Here is a 19,332-nt window from a genome sequence, read left to right on the forward strand (position 1 = left end):
TTGTTTTTACAGCTGCTTTGACTTCTTTCATGTATGAATATATTTGGTTACAAAAAGTAAACCATCTTAAATAACATTTTTATTAAACTGAAAACGAAACAGCTTATTCCTAAACAAACAAAAAAAGTTAGCTACATGTAGTTTCTAGCTAAATCATACGATGAAACTGGCAAGAAACATTAAAATAACTTTTTCAGCAAGTATGCCGTCATGGCTAGATGGCTTTTGCTTATTTGCCAGCCCGGAAAAAGTAACGTCATTTGCTTTTTTTTTTAAGTTTGATTCAGCACATTTTTGAGGTGGCCTATTTTCAAGTGTTGTTACAAACGCTTACATTAAAACCGTGAGTAAGACATGCAATAAAAACGCTCTTGTTCTGGCCGATAAAACATTCTTTAAAAAAACAATCCAGGTCATTTCGAAAATATTTAACTATAAAGGGTTGTCAAACCCTCGATGGTTTGCCGCTGCCACTTTAAAAAAAGTCAGTTAGTGAAAAAACATATAATTTTGACTTAAAACCCATAATAAACATGAGCTTTCAAATATTATGGCATCAAACGTCTAAAAGTATAAAAAAATATTTTTTTTAATATACTAGAATTTATTGACTCATTAGTTATGAAGCGGCCTGTTTTAAGTAATGGCACCATATTAATATTGGTAAAGTTTGTACTAATAAAACGATTGTGAAAGTTAAAAACAAAACGTCAAAAATATAACATAAAATCTAATTAATATTTTCGTCCAATGTTTTGGTTGGACTAGCAAAAAAAAATCCTGAGTTTCTGGACGACCGCAAAAATGACAAACATTGTGATTATGTCACAATATCAACATCTCTAGTTAAAAATTTTTCATAGCTTGTACTAACACAATGGATTCCAACCTTTGACATACAGGAAAAAATGCCCAAATGAAACGGTAAAACTAAAGATAAAATAACTAAGTTGACCTAAAAAAAACGAATAAGCCACGTTTTGCAAAAAAAATGTATTTTAAAATCAACTTAAATGAATAAATTTCACATATTTAAAGATAAAACTCGTAAAATTCTTTACAAGCGGTAGGTAAAAAGAGGATAGTAACTAAAACGAGAATATTAAATTAAGAAACCATTAAATCAAGTTGTAGCAATTACAAGCCTATTTTGAATGACAAAAATGATGATGAAAATCAGCTACAAATGGCTAACTGTTCTTAGCGCAACAACTTATAGTTATATCTTAATAAACTAAGTTGCAACAGTTATGGTGTGACAAAACAACTGCTCTCAAGAGGTTTTGTTTTGCAAAAATTGTGTTGTTCAAAACATTTGTGCAATGCATATAATCCAAGCCAACGTGTATGTCATTTGTTTGCACCGTCCATGTTTTTTTTGTTTGTTTTTAACGAATCTAGATTGCTACAACTACAAGCGAGGTTTCAAACACGTAAAATATAAAATACTATATAACCATTTTGAAAACAGTGGAAATGGTGCAAAAAAGTCATAGTGAAGAATGTGGCACTCTAAAAAGTAAACGTTTGTAAAAAATAGCTATAAAAATATATAACATTGTCGCTCTCGAATGAAAACATTTATGCAACAACATATCAACACGCACATGTAAAAGGTACGATTTTTCACACTATCATACCTCCAACCTCCAAGTCTGGAATTTATGAGATAGTTGTATATAAAGATATCCGATATGATGCAGATACCAGTTATTTTATGCAAAAACTAACGCACTACAATCCGATATCAAATAGCGTCCGATATCATTACTATGGTCAAATAAGTAAAAAGTTGATCAGAATGATAAGTGCAATGAGCATAACTTAAGGGTTTTGAGTTTAGTGTTGTTTTGTGTTGATAAGCATATTTGACTTTGATTTTAATGTTATATTTCCTCAGAGATTTAGCTTATAAGTAGAAAGCTAGGCGTAAAACATGACTCTAATGCACAATTAATTTGGTATCGGATAGGAATCGTTTTGAACGAATACCGATACTATCAGTTTCCATCGGGTAACGGATCCGATATTTTGGGACATCCCTACCTGCTTATTACATTAATTTATTTTTTGGCTATCCATCTTTTTGTAGAAAAAATGTATTAATTTCAGAATGGTCACAAAACCCAGTAACTATAACTATTATTACAATTCACTAACAGAAGTTCATCGAATAGTTGCTAGTCAAGTTGCGCAAATCGCACTCAATCTAGTTAAATGAGCGCCAGATTCCAAGAATATATATTCCAACTGTGGAACAAGAGTCGTAAGCTCGGTCTGCTGAGAAAAAACTCAATCGTCAGTCCAAGCTCACGTCCATAAAAGAGTGTAGAACGGAAGACAGGGGTGATTCCCCGCCAACTGTGACGACCAAGGGTTGCTCTGCAACTGGCGACCCGGTTGCGTAATACCCAGATGGCCCGGATAAGTCCAACTCTGTCGGTCGGGATACATTAGGATCACCGCCGTGGTCAAACTCGGTCTTTCTCGGATTGTCAGGTTCACCGGGCGGCGAAAGTCGCACCGACGAGAATCGCTCATCGAACGAAGGGACCGACGACTCTACCGCTTCGAAAAAATGCGGTCGCCCGTCCGGCTGATCGGGGATTTCCCGTTTCGTGGCGGCTTTTAGGGGCGTTTTACTTCCTCGCAACGCGCGGCCCGACTTCTTTTTGCCGAACTTACCCTTGCCAGACTTGCGAACCGACCTGGCGGGCAGCTTGTTGGTCAGCTTGCCGTCGGACGCCGACTTGCGGAAGGTCGAGCTGACCGGCGTGTAGCGATCCGGGTTGGGCATGTACTGGCCCTCGTCCCTGGCCGGCGCCATCAGCAGCGGCTTCTGTGAGACGAGCAGTGGCTGCATGCCGAGGTCGGCGGGACTGGCGAAGGCACCGTTAAGGGACGCACGGAGTGATTCATTATGCGGCGTCGGGGGGATCGAGTTGTAGAAGCGCGACGGCGTCTGGCTCACAGGAATAGAGATGGCGCCGCCAGGGCCGATGACAACCTGGCTGAGATTCGAACCCGACCCGACCGCTGCCGACCGCATTGAACCGTTGGGTGTCGAGCGCGCATTATTCTGCGCCGGGCTGCGGCCTCTGTAGCTCAACGACGGCTGCTTGGTGGCCTGAGATGTTATGATACCCTTGGCCGGCGACCGTACCGGTATTTTCGATCCCTGCGGCTTGCCGATGGCGCCCGACCAGAGGTTTGAGCGGTTCTGCTGGGCGACGGCACGCGGGAAGGTTTGGTTGCGGGTGAGAGAAGGTCGCGCCCCCGCTGCTGGCATCTTGAAACTACCGACTTGCTCACCTGTTCCGTAGAAGCTCTCAAAGCCTTGCGCCGAGTTGCGGGTTGGAGAGTCCCGCGACACTTCGCCGTCCGAGTTGCTGCCCGCGCTTAATCTGATCGCAGCCGTTGTGTGGCCGCCATTCTGCATTAGAAGCTGGTTCGCTACGTTTGGTAGATGATGGGCGACGTCGCCGTTGCTTACGTTGTGGGCCTGCGACGCCATTGCTGCAGCGGTGGCCGGATTCGAACCGACGACCTTCTGGTTTCCGTTCACGGCGGCGCGGATCAGGTTCCGCTGGCGCTTCATCGCGTCCCCCGGCTTGGCCGCTTGTGAAGCCTGGCGGGCCTGAGCGGCAAGGGTCGCGGCCGATACGCCGTTTTTTACCGGCGCCAACCGGTTCGATCCGGTTGCTGTGGCGTTGGTTGAGTAGCGTGAAGAGCCGAAAGTGCTTGCGGGCGGCTTTGAGGTTTCGCTGCGACTGAATGCAAGCACATTTATTCAATAAACGACGATATTATTACATATCCAAATCAGCAGGGAAAAAGATGAGCTGAAATTCACTACTGTCACTGTAATTAAGACCAGTATATTCGCAAATCAATATAAAAGCCCATTTGTTATAAAACAGGCAATGCGGAATCTCAAATGAGAGAAAACGTTAGTTAAAGTGGGACGATTCAATTGCCTGCTACTTATAGCATTCCAATAACATTGAGTCATTAATGTCTAGCAGTAAGTCCTAAGCATGCTGATGCAATTAGTAAGCTAGCCCTTTTTCGCTCGTCATATAAACGTTCGCAGCGATTTCATTAAATAACAGTTTCGGAAAATCGCCACAAACTCACAATGCCAATAAAATCAATTGCTCGTCTACTCCAGTTTAATAACCCCTACTGTATAACCTATTTACAATTAGAAATAAGGTTATTTTGTTGGTAATTAGCATCGAAATCTATGGATCTTTTTACTTCGAATCACAAATCAAATCTAAAAAAACTTGCAACTTATATGTAATATTTTTTTTTGTACAATGAATCGACTTTGTCAAAAAACAACAATAAATACTTATAATATATCCCAGTAAGTGCGTTGCTTGACCCGCAACCTCCGCAAACCAATTAGGGCAAATATAATATACTAGCAAGCCAATTGTTTTGTGTCTAACCTGTTCCGGAGATTGTTCAACGCCGCTCCACTTCCTGCGTTGCTACCCCCGTTTCCGTTGCCATGGCTACCCGCACCCGCGCCGGTCGCGTTGTTATTGGCAACGGCGATCGACGTGCCGGACATGCGAGTGCTGATGCGTGCCATCTTGCGGGGAAGGATCGGGTTTCCACAGGAACTCCGCACGTACCTGAAGTAGAAGGTGAAGGTGGAAAACAAAGTTATTTTTGCCAAATGTTGGTTTGAGGCATTTTTTGATGCGACGATGTTTTAGGTCTAGGAAAACAGTTAAACGAGCAGACCCGAAAGCAGAGAATAAACTAAGTACAAAACTTTAGTTTGTTCGGATTTTCTCTACTAAAAGCATCATCAGTAACTTATTCAAATAGAATTAGTTTATTCTTTATTATTGATGTGCAACCAGAGTCCTTTGTTCACCTTTCGGAATCAGGCAAATTTTGTTATTCGAAAGAAAATTCTGATTATAAATCCGATAGCACTAATTTAAATGTGGCACACGCATCATAAAGGCACCGAGAATATCACCCATGTCAGACTAAAGCTGATACTATACCAAGTTAGGTTGCGCTAGGGATGTTCAAAGTAGAATCCCAAGGTATTCTAGAATAATAGGTTTCGAATCTAGAATAACGAATCCAGAATAGCGAATCCTAGTATATTTTTATTAAATTATCTAACCTTGGTTTTGTTTGGGGAAGGGATTCATCTTAATCTACCCACAGGGCCTACAATCACAGCAATAAACCGCTCAAACAATTTGCTAACATGTGTACATTATAATAAAAAAATCTCCCATATGTTTAACATTCTTAACAACAGTCATTTGAAGCAGTTCTGTAAACTGTAATATGTCAACTGTCCAGGTTGTTGAAAAAAAACTTATATTTTTGCCAATAGTGAGTACAATAAAACACTGCACACAGAAGTGTTAAGCAATTCGGTCCTGTTTTTTAAAGCATTGTTGGGTTTTAGTGCTTCTTTTTTGACTAACATGATCTGTTATGCAGTCAAATAATGTACTGCAAAGAATACAAAGTTACTATTGACATAACGAATTCTTGGCAATTACGCTGTGCATAACTGCATAACCTCGCTGAATATTGGCCTAAAGTTGACCTTAAGTAACCCTATAGCACATTTTTTAGACGGCCAGCACGTTTTACAACGTAATATTACTTTTGCAACTTAACGCATTTAGGGCAATTGCGAACTCCACACCAGACAGTACACGTTAGTCGCTCGCCCAATAATGCTTGATTGACACTTAATTATTACACGAACGTTATCGCGAGACGCGGTAATTGGTCGCCCGAAAAAACGCTGACACTGCACTACGAGGCTACGTTTAAAGCAAGCGCCATAAATTGGTCGCCGCAGCGACAGGCCAACTTACCACACGCGTTTGTACAATTAGGCGCAACAATCGGCGGTAAAACATTAAATTATATCGGTTCCAATTACCCGAAATAAACGGCAGAATTGGATTCGAATCCCATCTGGATTCGAATCCAAGGATTCGATATTCTACTTTGAACATCCCTAGTTGCTGCACGTCCCGATTATACAATATATGGATTGAATATCTTCCGAACAGTTGAATAAAATAAAATTATTTATAGAGTATGTGAAACACTTTGTATAGTGTACTGAAAAGTTCGTAAACCCTAACTTTTTTCATTGCGGTCTTGATAATAAGATGTGCATTACATATGCAAACAGGGGGTAAAAAAGGGTATAGACTAAAACAAAAGTCACAGCTTTGTGCAGTGTGACTTGGCTTAGGCGCACTCAAGTTACTGTTTTCAAATTAATTAAATTGACTTGACACGTTTTGGTAAAATGACTTAACTTGACTCAAATGATTCGGGTAGAACTTAAGTGTTTTTTTTAATTTTATTATATATTGAGCTATTATCTCATTTTCACGTAAAACGATTAAATTGATAAACTTTTTTGCTATTTTTTAGTTGAGTTGTTGCTAATAATCGGACGAGGTTGCCAGTTTCACCGGTTTATCGTTTTAATTTTTGCATAGGTGTCCGGGACTCAAGTTGGGCAACTAGTGATTTGAACCGGGACTTAATAGTCTTTAAAAAGACTGGACTTGAATAAAAAATGACTTGGCTGGGACTTAAATCATTTCAAAATGGATTGTTTACAACACTGGCTTTATGTACTGGTGCAAATAAAGATTAAACGGAAGCTTTTTTTTAAATACAAGTTATATCCCGTTGTAATCCGCAGCCATTCCTATTTCCCAAACACTATAACACGCCTTACAAATTTGAGGTCAGGTAAAGCAGGGCTGCGGAGTTACTACCCGAGTCCCGAGTCCAACGTGCGCATGCGCAATACCAAAGAAATTGAAACTGTAAATTGCGAAACATTGTCCGGTTGGAACAGCGTATTTGTAATATTTTTTAACCACGTGTAAAGGACAGGTTATAGTCAACTTTTTTTCAGCTTGAGACTAGAAGGTCGGAATCGGGATGTTTTTCAACGACTCCGCGGCCCTACATCGACAAAACAGCTTAAAACGTTTTGGTCCAGTGCCGCAATCAAATCATTGATTACATTATTATGCTCAATTGTAAGAACTCAGGCACCCTTTCTATTACCTCAGCATCCAATTTCGAAGGTTCTCGAAGGTTGTGAACTCTGACCTCTGCAGTCTCGACCACGGATTGGCTTGAATCATGTCGAGAGCCGCAACGGCCATGGCCCGTCCCACTTCCTCAAATATCTCCATAGTGTACTTGGGCGGAAAACCTGAGGAAATCATGTCAGTTGAATAAACCAACCAAATAGAGATGAAAAATCTAACAGAGGCGGTTCAAGAAAACATAGACGTTGTCTATTAACTATGTTAGTGTTTTATTTTATTTTTCTTACACTTTAACATAAAGGCGAAAGAAAACTAGAATTGTTTTTATAAGTTTTTGTATAACGCGGCCGGATTTTAATTATAATGAAGGTAAAGTCAAGTAAAAAATAAAATTACTAGGTGTCATTTTCGACATAGTATACCATTACAATTTGTTTAGTGCAGTGTTTGGGGCACAAGGCCATGTCTCTTCAACCATTTTTTCTACTAGTATAAGTTTCGTGTATTTCAAAAATATCATCGAAAGTAAAGTGGCCCCACCCAATTAAATTATGTTCTTGCCAAATTAGGAAAACGATAAAAGTTATCCTGCTTCCCATTTTTCTAACACTAAACAGGCTAGCGCTGAGTCAGACTTTTTGTCGTATGTGCGAACGTTGTTATTAAAAAAGATCAACAATTGCAGTCAAGGAAACCGAAAAACTTTAGTTGCATGTTTACACACGCCCGAGAACTGCAGGTTTCTTATAATCACAATTTTTTTACGTCACATTACAACGTAATATTTGGCGTCACTCTCACAATTTCCATAGTCCCCCGAAAACAAAAGTCCTAGATCCGTATCTATGCGAGTTGAACCTCGCTCAAAAATCGAGTTGCTAAGAAGCCATTTCAATTACCTTACTGATGTTTATCCACAAAAGCAGACCTACGTTTAGAACCTACTTCTAGAATTTTTCTGATCTCACGGGGCTCATAAAACAAGAATATTAAAAAATGGTTCGTGATAATAAAAAAGGATAATAACTACTTGTCTATAGGAAGAGGCCGAGAGACCAAAGTATTTAAGTCACATTACGAATATGAGATGTTGCGAAGTATAGCCAAAACCGAGTATGTTTTTTTCAAACGATTTTTTGTCATGTTTGGCTGTATATGGTAGCATTATTAAACAAGGTTGCTATTTTTCTAAAGTTTGGTTCATATTTACTTTACCTGCTGGTGGAGGCGGTGTCGCTCTGCCGTTGTCGTGCACCGCAGGCGGAATGCAGTTGACAGTCCTACCTGTGTTGTAATTGCATTCCAGGGTGTAGCTGTGGACCAGACCCGCCGCCTGGTGACAGGGAATTGTTTAGTAAAACCATACGTAGATTTAATGTAAGGCATTATACATAACAGGGGCATTCGATGAAAATAATAACTTGCTCCAATAGAAAGTTTTAAGAAAAGTATAATACCGTGATCATTAGAAAACTTTTTATTATGGTAGTTCTAAGCCTTATATAACTTTTCATTCCGCTGATATTTTAGCCTTTAACGGTTTCCTAACTATTGCATACCAATGGCACTGTCGGAGTAATGCAGTGGTTTTCAAACTTTTTTCTTTTATTTTTTCAAAAACATTGTTTGACTAGCGACGAACCCAGCAAGATATTTTTTAGTATTTTTATTTATCTTTGATTGTAACAGAAATTCATAATATAATCGATTCCCGAGTTTTCTTCGTAAATATGTGGTGCGATGCACATGTTAGAATTTAATAATATTTGCAAGCATTTTGGTACTACAATTGGGTGTGATAAGAAGCAGAATTAAGTACCAGGGCGCCGCGACGCACAGTTAAAAAACATCTGGTGTTATGGATGTACTATTTTGTTTTTGAATGTTACACCTAATGCAGGCCCCTAAAAGTAAATTCTAAAAGTAAAACCCGGAAATGCCTTGAAAAGAGGTTGAACAACGGGCCTATAGAACATGCGGCTAGCCAAACAGTACATTTATGCTAAGTAGAAAAACACGAGCAATATCCACAACAAGGTGCGAAGAATAAACGTTCCTGGGTGAGCCACGTAATTGACCCTGTAATGCACAATCCTAAAAAGTCTATGTGCACGACGTGCAGAAGTAGCTGACCTTAAACATGGCCACGCGCCCGCTGCCCTCCTTGGACATGCCATCTCGCTTGTCCTTGAGGTACATGTTGCGTTCGGTGAAGTTGCAGCCGTTGAAGTCGAAGTGCGCTGTGTTGAGGGAGATCAGCTTGGGAAAGAGGAGGTTGTTCACCTGCGGAAAGTTAAGAAACAGGCGCCTTATTCCTACTGGACCGCTTAGCATATCAAAACGTGGGCGAACACACATTGCTTGTTGGTAAGTCGGTTCATTTTTCGTCCAATTGTTAAGAAATTACTTTATACAACGAAACCAAAAAATACAAGGGGTAGACACATGGAAAAATGGACTGCTAGGAACTTTGCATGTATTTCGACTGGTAGTTAAACCATGTATTTTCGACTGGGTTAAAATAATCACAACCATATTACAGAATTTGCCAATTCTGAGAGAACCTTGGTGGAACAATCGGTATAGCTACCTCGCATAGCGTACATTGTAAGTACGCCGCACAAATATACTGATGAGCCTGAGAAGGACGGTACAAGAGTCAGGCGCGTATCCAGAAATTCAAAAAGGGGGGAGGGGGGTCCGAATTGTCAACTTAGGGAATTCCCCGTAGTTTTTTCGTCTGACGTTAATGACGTCATAAAATAGTGACGGATAACACGTCATAAAATAGCGATGGTAATGACGTCATACCAAGAAAAAAAATCATCCGAAACAGCATTAACGTCCAGCAAAAGCGAACATTTAGACGCAAAGCGAACACGTGCGTTATCGACAATCCTGCCAGGCGCCAACTGCGAAACCGCTTAGTGTGCAATCGTTAACTTCAGGCGAAAAATTTTTCGTAGACCAGTGGTCGGCAAACTTTGGGCCGCGGACTATTTTTTAATTGCGGGGCTGTGATAGCGGTACATTCACTATACTGTGTTTTAAAATGCTGTGGCCTTTTTAATTGCTCGTTGTTGCATCATAGGGCCACCGTGCTATGCACCCTCCAAAATTCTATACTTTATTAAATCGTTTGAGCCCAAAGCCGCTATACAAACTATCATGTAGACCCTATACAAACTAGCATGTTGCGTCGTGTGACTTATAGAAGCTACAAAGGTAATTTTTTTTCAAAAATATTGTTTCACTAGCGACGCACCCAGCAAGATAATTTTCATACTTATTTTATTTATTTTTTTTATTCCATCCGAAATTTATATTATAATGAATTCCTGAGGATTTTCGTAAATATGTTTTCTAATGCAGATGTCAGAACTGAATAATTTTGCAAGCATTTTGGTACTGCAATTTGTGCGATGTTGCGGGCGCCGCGACGCACAGTATGATAACCTCTGGTGTTAAGGTTTGTACCATTTTGTTTGTTGTTTGTTGCATGTTATACCAAATTTAGGCCCGTAAAAAGTAAATTCTAAGTAAACTCTGGAATGCCTTGCAAAGAAGTTAAGAAGCACGGGCCTAGAACCAGACTTGGACAACTAGATTTATTTTAGCTTTTTAAAATTAGATTAGAATTTAAATTAGAGCATTCTCGTTTTTCCAAATTAGATTAGAATTAGAATTAGATCGTTTTAAGTTTACTCAAATTAGATTAGAATTGCCGAATTTCTAAAAAATCAAATTTCATCTAGAATTTGAACTAGAATCATATTTAATTATTTAAAATCAATTTGATTTAATTGCAATTTATTCTTATGAGAACGTAAATGGTAAATATGTGTGTGCCAATTTTTATGCTTTTTAGACTGTAAAATGTTAGCATGTAGACGCTATACAAACTAGCATGTTGCGTCGTGTGACTGATAGAAGCGCAATTAGGGCCGCGACATAAAAGTTTGCCGAACACTGTTGTAGACCATCGCGTTTCCACGTCCCATTCCAAACTATACGATCAACCGACGTTTTGACGTCTTATACAGAACGTCTTCATCAGACGCTATTGTAACAGTCTGCAAACCAGTGGGAAGCAAAGTCGGACACCAGACCGAACCCGCACCTGGTCCTCCTCGTTTTCCAGGTGGTTGCCGTAGATAAAGCATCCGCGCTTTGACGCGTGCCCGTGTAAGTCGACGTAGAAAGCCACTCCACTGTCGCACGGCTTTACGTCCAGGCAGTCGCCCTTGAATACCACAGGCGGGATGTCGTACAGTGAGGCGGGCGGGTGCTCCATGTCGCGACGTATCTCGTCGATCTGTGTACGAGATATTGATTAGGAAGGAAATCGCGGTCTACTTGGTTGAGTGATAAGCAGCAGGTGTTGGACACAGCCGTCCGCCACAACCAGTGTGCGTTCGGAGTTGGCAAAAGCATTGACACGCGGTGCTGTAAAACTTATGGGGAGAGCTCACAATTATAAAATTGAGGACTAAAGACTTGCAAATACATTTGAAGTAGCCCGCGTATAAACATTAAGGTTAATTTTGCAACTATAGCTTTATTTATTTTTTATCTTTTGCTTAGCAAGTCTTTTTGCTTTAACACTTTAATTACACTATAGAACAAAGCCGATTTTTGGACCATTGTTGGGTCTGACCGTAAATTTGACGCCAGTTAAATATCTGAATGTGAATTGAGCAGACTTTCACTCCACCCCCCTCCCCCCCAAAAAAAAAAAAATAATAATGACATGCAGTGGGTAAACGTTTTGACAGGCCTCCTCCAGTGCATTGCGTGGAATACCCAATCAGAGCTTACAGTAGTATACCTTGCCTAGTTATTAATACAACAAAATACTGTTTCCGGATACTTTTATTATCTATGCAATTCGATTGCCTAAGTACCTGTATTAGATGAATACTAGACCAAGAATAGGAATTCTCTAATTTTACTGTTATCAGCATATTGTTGGTGCAAACAAGGCCTGTTTTAGGTCCATGGGTATTGAGCTCACATCAGCTTTAAATGGCATGAACACTAAACACTAACCTTCAGTTCGGCGTCGAGTCTCTTGCTGATTTCTTTGCACTCATCGGGCGAGCTTTTGGTCTCCATTGCACTCTTCTCTTCTGGGGTCGCAGCCTCTCTCAGTTTTAGTGAGCCAAGGGTTTTTCCCTCAGCCCCCGATTCCTCATGTGTCCTGATGAGCCGGTAAAAGCGGTGATAGAAGAGAATGAGAGAACGCGCTGCAAAGATCCCGGAATGGTACTCCGGGTCTGGGTTCAGATAGACCCGGTTCAGGTTCACCCCTCTTTGGTCTGTGCGATAGTGACCCCGCGACACCCCGTCGGGGTTAAGCATTGGTATAAGCTTGAAAACAAACCTGGGATAAAGTACAATCAGTGTTAAAGATTGTGTAGGCAGAAAAAACCTGGTAATAAAGAGCACAATAAGACATGGATGCTTGGAAAGTTATATAACCACAGTCATAAAATGAAACTCAAATATTCCCTTTTTTCTTTTTTTGTTGTAAGTTTAACATAATTTTTCAAAAAAAAATAACAAAATCACAACCTTAGGCAATTTAAACCTCACCGCAAACTAGTTGTTTTTTAGCCCAGCCTTGCTGGCACTATAATACTAATTAGGCTGACTGATTGCAGTGAGTCTTTTGAACCAGGAAAACAGTTATTGGTAAATTACCATGATTGTAAATATGCAGTATTATGTAACATTTATATAAAACACTAGAAATATCATGTAACATTGACAGTAGTTGTTTAAGCAAAATGAAGGTTTAAAAACAAATTAAACTAAAAAAGTACATTTATATTTTTATTCAATAAGTAGTGCAACAGTAACCCTACAAATACCGTTTTCGCAATTCAGCAGCTCTTGGGTCATTTTCCCGCAAAATAAATTTCAGGAAACCATTGAAAACAAAACTTGCTGGAGTCTCCCCTGGATGTACACGACTGCTTACAAAGTAGATTCGCTTGTTGTAAAATCTGCAAGGCAACACGAAAAACACAAATTCAGATTTTCCACCTGGCGAATGATATAAAATTTAAATAAATATTGTCGGATTAAATGAATCTTGCTCTTTCTAATGATTTTGCAAGTCAAACTATTTTACTCTGATGCAAATTTTCCTTTTCTAGATGTCCACACATGCTATTTAAAAAGTTTTTGATACATTATAGTTATGTTGAATTTAGTGCATACCATAGTGCCTTTATAAAAAGATTTGCCTGACTGACTTTGAGAAATATACTTGATTAAGAGTTGCCTATTATTTCAAACCATTACAAGTATCTCATATCAAAAATGTTGCTGAATATCATGCCAGGCCTTATAAACAGCATGCAACAGGTCTTTCTTTACTGAAGATGAAGGGAAGACATTTATGTAAATGTATCAACATAGAAGGGCAGGTCAAATTATTTGATAAAAACAAATAGGAAAGACGAAAATTAGTAGATGAAATGCAAACATTTCTGGTGAATGTTTTTCGTCCTGGTAAGTGCTGATGAATTGGTTGGCGAGCGCAAAATTTTAGTTTAATTTTAACCTGAAAAAATATTATATAAATACATTTGCGTAAAATGGAATAAATTCAGATGATTCAATTTTAACCACTTAGTACCAATGTCTATCGACACTTAAAAAAATAATTTATAGATTGCTAAAAAAATACCTGTGAGCTCTTGGGGTGAATTTTTCTGGGAAAAGTTTGTCCAGTCTTGGTTCTCGCTGCCAGGTCATGTTGTTGCACGCGCTTACAGTGATCAGGTCAATTCTCTTCCTATCTATTGAGTGACATACAAGCTCGCGGTGATAGTAAATGTCGCTGGGTCGCATTTCCCCAGGATGGAGGTGAACACAATCCTTGTACTTGTCATCAAGTATCTGGAACAATATAAATGGTTGTTTTTTACTGTTTAGGTTCGTAACTAGGTAACAACAATTACCAGGCAACTACATTACCTAATAGCGACAAAACAGATTGGTTATGCCATGGATAACAAAATTGTGACCTTTATTTGACCTCTATCTATCTATCTTTCCATATACATGTTTTTCTTTAAATTGGAAATCATTCTGTACCTGTAAGGCATCTTGGCTTTCATTGTATGACCATGGATAGCAGAATGCGAAATAAGTGGTTCCACCTCTGTTCTCCATGAAGCGATGGGTGAAGGAGAGAGTGAACTGTCCATCTACCATGTGATGGTGAGGTCTGTCACGGACCCTCTCCCATTTAGGTTTGGAGGGAACAGTCTTTACAAGTGGACTCATGCCCTGGCTGTAGAGCTTGCCCTGAAAAATGAATTAAAAAAAACACATTTCAGAAAAAAAACATGCACACACATGTGTGTTAACAACGCTGAACTAGCCCTTCTAAAGCAGCTTTTTGACAAACAATTGCTGCTTTTCTACTATGTTAGAACAAGTAGAACAAGTAGAACAAGTAAAAACTAAATGCAAAAAGATTCATGATCCATAGCAATTCACTATACCATCATAACGGAACAAAGGCATTAGAACAAACAAATAATATACAGTAAAATTATTACCTGTCTATTAAGATTGACAATATTGATTTTAATCAACTTGTTGGGTGAGTATCCGCGTACGCCAAAATAAAACCAGGAGCGGTTTCCATTTTCAAACGGCGTCCCTGCCCCGTCTGGTTTAGTCCACACATTAAATTCATAATCCGGAGTTAGAGTACATCCATAAAGGGGGTTTGCTCCATTTCCGTTGTCACTGTCACTGTCGCTGTGTTCGACTCTTTCTACTTGTGCCAAGTTTCCAGAATCAAACTTTGAAGTAAAAAGCAATCCACCGCACCGAATCTCCGTCATAACATTGTTTTTTTAAACAAACGTTTGTTTAGAATTAACCATGTTTCCTATTAAATTGACGAAACAGTATTGAAAACGTTTTGGCTCTGGTCTAGAATCATACCACAATGAATATTGTTTGGGTTAGGATTAACGTTTGAGTTTGGGTAAGTTAGACAATATTATTAAATAAAAATGAAACATTAACTAACCCAAACAAAAATCAACCGACACTCTTACCAAGATATTACGTGGTACTTTAATAAATGTTTCAAAGTCGTGGTAGGATTCTAGATCAGCTTTTTGACTACTGCAACAAATGAAATATAGTGCAAACTGTAAATCGTAAATTTTGAAGTTAGATTGTTTTCTAATTTATATACATTTTCATACTGGTCGCTAACAACGCGACCTTTTAGGCGTGGATAGAAACGTTAGTATAAATTATTTTACAAAGAGGGGCTGTTTGCTGCTGTTCAACAAAAGATGTGCCACAACAAGTTCCTATTTAATTAATTTTGAAAACAAGATAAACGAAAAAATGCTATCCATTTACTTTCATAAAGTTATTAACTGCAGTACGCGCATAACTAAAATGACCCTGTGATAGTTTGAAAAGACGCCAATAAGAAAAACTTGCTGCAGTTTAAAATACTTTCTTTTACTTGGTAACTTGATCTTGAATTCCACCTAAAATTGTGTTTGTGTTGCGTATGCCCAAGCATATTTTTAACGTAACAAATAAAACTTTTATTTTTGGATTTGTACAGCTTAAAATTTTGATACGGCGTACTGCCGGTACATTTTTTTTTATTCTTTTGAAATCAGCTGTTTTGTGTTTCGCGTAGCAACGTTGCTACCTCTGATCTGCAGGAAACGCGTGTTAGTCATATTGCATTGTATTGCAATGTATTCATTGTTTTGTGGAATGTCATTTGCGTTATATTTTATTATATGTATGTATATCAGACCGAAGGACGAGGGATTCACGTAGCTAAAAGGTAACTGGGATTTGTTATTAATAAATTACACAAGATTTGTTAAAACTGTTTCTGGATTTTATGGGGTTTTGCGACTCGCCCTTTTACAACTGTGAACATTTACAGGTTAATCATTTTAGACCTAAACCTTAATGACAGAATGCATGCCAATAATATGTTATATTATTGTTTATTGTAGCCTACTTTAATTAATTATTTTTATTTTTCTGTTTCTTTTCAGTGTTTGGCTCCTCCATTGCATATGGTTATAATAAAGAAAATGGATAACTTTGCAAATTACCAAAGAAATGCCCTAGATAAAGGTAGTGTGAATTATATGTTTTATACATACCTTTGATGTTGGTTATTATTATTTACTAACCCTTCTCTAATTCTTATTGGTTAGTGAACACTTTTAAAAAAGAAATGTTTATTTAAATGTTACATAAAATATTTTAGAACCAAATTATATTTAATTATCTACACATCTAATAAAAATCTGAAAGGTATTCCACATTGTTTTTACAATATGCAGTAAGGTATGGAAGCAATGGAGCAAGGTTCATTATCTTGTTGATAAGTGCATTGTGTGGAATGACTCTGTTAAGTTTGGTGTACATAAACAGTGCTGCAAATTTAGAGGTATTATATATAAATAAATCTATTTAAAATTAATAAATATTATTTTGATTATAATGTAAGTTTTTGCGTTAGTCCTGCTTAGCTAAAAATCTGTCAATTCTATAAATGACATCAAACTAAATTATATAAAAAGTAAAGTCAGGCAGCCAAATCCAATTACCACTTCAGATTTGCAAAATTATAATACGTACTGCATATAAAATCTAAGTAAAGTCCTGTTGTGTTTTAAAGTCCGTTATTTTTGCAATATTGATACATGATATTTTATACAAGATTAGTTCATTTTAGATTGGTGCTTTGTCTGTGGGCTAACAGATGTTTAAGGCACAATAAGTTTTCACATTATATTTTACATACATAACCTATTTTGCGATTTCAAAACTGGCTCTATGAAAATTTTCCATGAGTTGGTATAATTATGACTATTTCAGTAAAAGTTTTGCTTAATTACTTTCTTTTTATAAATAATGTTAAGCACAATTGCAGAACTAACTCCTGTTAATCAATGTGTAACAAAAGCATATAATAAAGCATAAGCTTAACACAAACTATACGGTTTTATATTAATGCTTTTATTTATTCCTACTTCAATATATAACTAGAAACAAATCCCAATTACCGCTAAACAATTTAGGAAAACAAATTATAGTATATCAAATATATATATTTAATGACATGCTATTTGTAGGCACAAAATAATATTTTGAGAGAAGAGTGTGATATTGTACGAGTGAAGAATTCCGACCTCTCCGCACACCAATCTAAAAATATAATTGATCTAACAGAAAAATCAAGTCTGCTTGCAACTAAGGAAGGTAAAATAATACACCTTATTTTTTCAGGTGGAAAATATACTTAAATTTTTCCTTTTTCTACCATACTATTTTTCAATTAAAAGACACTGGCTAAGTGTATATTCTCAGCCATTTTCTCATCAACGTAACTAAGTCATGTAATGCAGATAATAAATATGCACTGTTTATTGTTAAATGAGTTCTAACATAAAAAACTTTTATAGAACAACTGACAGAACTTCGTGAAGCCAAAGTTTTAATTCAGGGTCGTCTAGATGAAGCAAAACGGGAGGCAAAGCAGCACCTACAAACTCATGTACGTGTTAATAATGACACTCAAATTATAAAAATAGATAAATCAAAATACTTATTGGTCAAAAGATCAACCATAATGATGGACCAAATTTCTGTACCAATGTGTGTACTATATACTAATAACTTATGGCCTTTTCAGAATGCAGATCAATCAAAGATTCAAGCCTTGCGAGACCAAAACTCCCAACTAGAAAGCACAGTGGACCAGATGGAGTCTCAACAAAATAAATTAAGCCAAACAATGTGAGTGTTTACCGTATAACAAAAAAAATTTGAATTTTAAACCAAATATTAAAAAATAATATTGTTCTTTTGAAATATCATTGGAATATTTTATTGCCTCAATTTTGAATAGGCCTTAACAATATTTTTTTTCATATAAACATAAAATGAAAACCTAACAACTTAGAAAGCATACAGAATAAGCAAACTGTATTATGCCAATTTTACAATAAACAGTGTTTATTGTTAGCTTCTACTCCCGAAGTTCCAGCTATAAACAAATAATTTACTTACTACAATGAGACTAGGACTTATAGTAGATTTAGTTTTGTCATGTGTATGATAACAAATCTCTTTCATAAAGTATTGTTTTTGCCAAAGCAACAGGGTGAAGGACATTGATTTAAACAAACCTAAAAAGTATTAAATATATTATTGTTTATTTCCTAACCAATAGATTGCATGTATATAAAATACATTTGGAAGCACAGAACTTAAATTTTCAATTAAGTTATATCATGGGTAGTATATTTTGAAAGTATCATTGATGAGATCTGTTAGTTGTATTTTATGTTATTTTATCGTCATTTCAGGTGTGCCATTACACAACCAGTTTTGGTTTTAAATGTTTCAAACGTATAAAAAATTGCCATATTTTTAGTTCACAGAATGAAGAATTGCTTCAAAATTACAGGGAAACTGATGAACAACAAAAAGCTGAGTACCAAAAGTTAGTCCAATTATTCACTCAACTGCAAGGAAAATTTTCAAATCTTCTAGCAGAAAATCAATCTTTACAGGTAGAATTTTTTTTCAAACTCTACATCATAAGTTTGTAAGCATTGAATGGTTGTGTAGTTCTGTTAAATTAAACAATATTGTCAGTCTGCAAGAAATATCAGGAAAAACAAACAAAGGATTTGATTTCCTGTCATAGTGGCTATTAAATTAGATCACCCAATGCAACTGTGTCATGTAAATCAGGACATGTATTGTTATTGCTCCTTTGTACAAATTTATAACAAAAAAGAATACAATAAAAATATTTTAAGCCTTTGTGGTAAACTAAACAAACTATAAAATGGTACTACTTTTATTTTGGTTATCTATCTGTTGAATGTTTATTTAAAAATAAAACACATTTCCTTTTTAGGATCAAACCAAGAAGGCAAATGAAAATCTAAAGAACATGCAAGCTGCAGTGGAAAATTCCAAAGGAATAAGGTCAGATAAGCAGGTAGTAAACACTGACACAAACCAGCTAAGCTGGATTCAAAACAAACCAGCCGAAAGCTCACCAAACCAACCACTCACAAAGACATACAAAATGAACAACAGTGAAAACATGGCTCCGCAAGCCTCTAATGATCATGTCACAGACAGCAACAACCCACCCCAGAACAAGGGACAATTTTCAAATCAATACACCAACGAATTGCAAGCTGGCAAT

The 19,332-nt window shown here is 37.4% G+C and overlaps 1 protein-coding gene across 1 annotated transcript; it reads right to left on the reverse strand.

The window, feature by feature from the left end:
* Positions 1-2,299: 2,299 nt before the first annotated feature.
* LOC146139945 (cytosolic carboxypeptidase-like protein 5) lies at positions 2,300-14,950 on the reverse strand. Its single transcript, XM_083392567.1, has 11 exons — positions 14,660-14,950; positions 14,190-14,402; positions 13,780-13,991; positions 12,956-13,090; positions 12,132-12,465; positions 11,203-11,397; positions 9,216-9,365; positions 8,298-8,415; positions 7,096-7,246; positions 4,458-4,646; positions 2,300-3,770 (listed from the first exon to the last, which is right to left on the reverse strand). The coding sequence occupies exons 1-11, from the start codon at positions 14,948-14,950 to the stop codon at positions 2,300-2,302; spliced, it is 3,459 nt and encodes a 1,152-aa protein (XP_083248693.1).
* Positions 14,951-19,332: the final 4,382 nt, after the last annotated feature.

This window comes from Ascidiella aspersa, chromosome 6, assembly GCF_963924565.1.
Source record: "Ascidiella aspersa chromosome 6, kaAscAspe10.2, whole genome shotgun sequence".
NCBI lineage: Eukaryota > Metazoa > Chordata > Ascidiacea > Phlebobranchia > Ascidiidae > Ascidiella > Ascidiella aspersa.